Source organism: Carlito syrichta, unplaced genomic scaffold (genome assembly GCF_000164805.1).
Source record: "Carlito syrichta isolate Samal-C Ts95f unplaced genomic scaffold, Tarsius_syrichta-2.0.1 Scaffold315967, whole genome shotgun sequence".
Classification (NCBI taxonomy): domain Eukaryota; kingdom Metazoa; phylum Chordata; class Mammalia; order Primates; family Tarsiidae; genus Carlito; species Carlito syrichta.
Window position 1 is genome coordinate 72,997 of NW_007260063.1, and position 1,346 is coordinate 74,342.

General features: G+C 51.6%; 1 protein-coding gene across 1 annotated transcript in view; it reads right to left on the minus strand.

The window, feature by feature from the left end:
- Window positions 1-1,346, minus strand: part of NOA1 (nitric oxide associated 1) — a 15,828-nt gene that overhangs the window by 13,636 nt on the left and 846 nt on the right. The window contains exon 2 of the mRNA XM_021706749.1: window positions 1,071-1,343. Within this exon, the coding sequence (XP_021562424.1) occupies window positions 1,071-1,343 (273 nt within the window). The remainder of the gene's footprint in view (window positions 1-1,070; window positions 1,344-1,346) is intronic.

Here is a 1,346-nt window from a genome sequence, read left to right on the forward strand (position 1 = left end):
GGAAGGCTGAGGCAGAAGGATCGTTGGAGCCCAGCAGGTCGAGGCTGCAGTGGCTGGGAGTAGCCATTGCACTTCAGTCTGGGCGACACAGCGAGACTCTAACTTAAAAAAAAAAAAAAAAAGCTATTCCGTGTAAACTTCAACCAAAGTGCAAAACAGAAGTTCACCAAAGTTAAACTGGTTTCACGGGAACAAATAGAGCAGTGAGTTTTGTCAACTTAAATTCAAATCACTGGACTCATTTTCCAACTTCAGAAGTTTCTGAAAGTCACAGGGTTGACATTTCTTCTCAGCAAAGCCACACATCAAATGGCACTAACGTATGATTCATATGTTGTATGTGTATAATACACTGGTCTCATATGAATCAACTCAAGATGCGAACAGTAAGACTGAGGGATAGACGTAGGTTCAGAGATTTAAAAAGGAAGCACGACTTTCCGGAAAAACGTACAAAGAAGTAAATTACAATGGAAATCTCCAAAAGAACAGGAACTTTGCTTCCTTCCTTGGTGTATCTCCGATACCTAGTGACGGGAACAGAGAAGTGCACCATAAATATTTCTATCGAAAACTGGTACGACATATACTGAATTTTTCCCAGTAGTGAGCTCACATGGACGTGGGACCTAACCAGGAAATAATTTTTCTTTTTTTTTTGTCAAAGTCTCACTCTGTCATCCAGGCTGGAGCGCAGTGGCACGCTCACGGTCACTGGAGCCTCCACCGGCTGGGCTCAGATCATCCTTCTGCCTCAGCCTCTCAAGTAGTTGGAACTACAGGCTCATGCCACCACGCCTGGCTATTTTCTTCTGATTTATTGAAGAGATGAGGTCTCGCCAAGTTGCCCGGGCTGGTCTCGAATCCCTGGGCTCAGATCATCCTCTCGGCTCGGCCTCCCAGAGTGCTGGGATTACAGGCGTGAGCCACCGTGCCCGGCAGAATCTTCATGAATCTTCATAGGGTGTTACAGTAAAGAAAAAAGGGAAGGTTCCGGGAAGCTCGTAGTGGACACCAGGGAGGGATGCGGAAGGAGGTACTCGAGGTGCCTGGACCACGACCAGACTCACCTGGCCAAGCGGAGACGGTGGCCCTGTCGATGGCCTCGGCGCCCTTGGCGGTGCAGTAGTCGGACTTCAGGAGCGTGTTAAACAGAGTGGACTTGCCGGCGTTGGTGGCGCCCACCAGGTAGACGTCCCCGCGGTAGCGCCAGGAGCGCTGCAGGGCGGAGATCAGCTCCTCCACGCCGTAGCCGGTCTTGGCGCTGATCAGCCGCACGTCCCTGACCACCGCCCGCGGCCGGTCCCCCGGGTGGGACTGCTCCTCCTGCCCGACCCGCGGCCCTC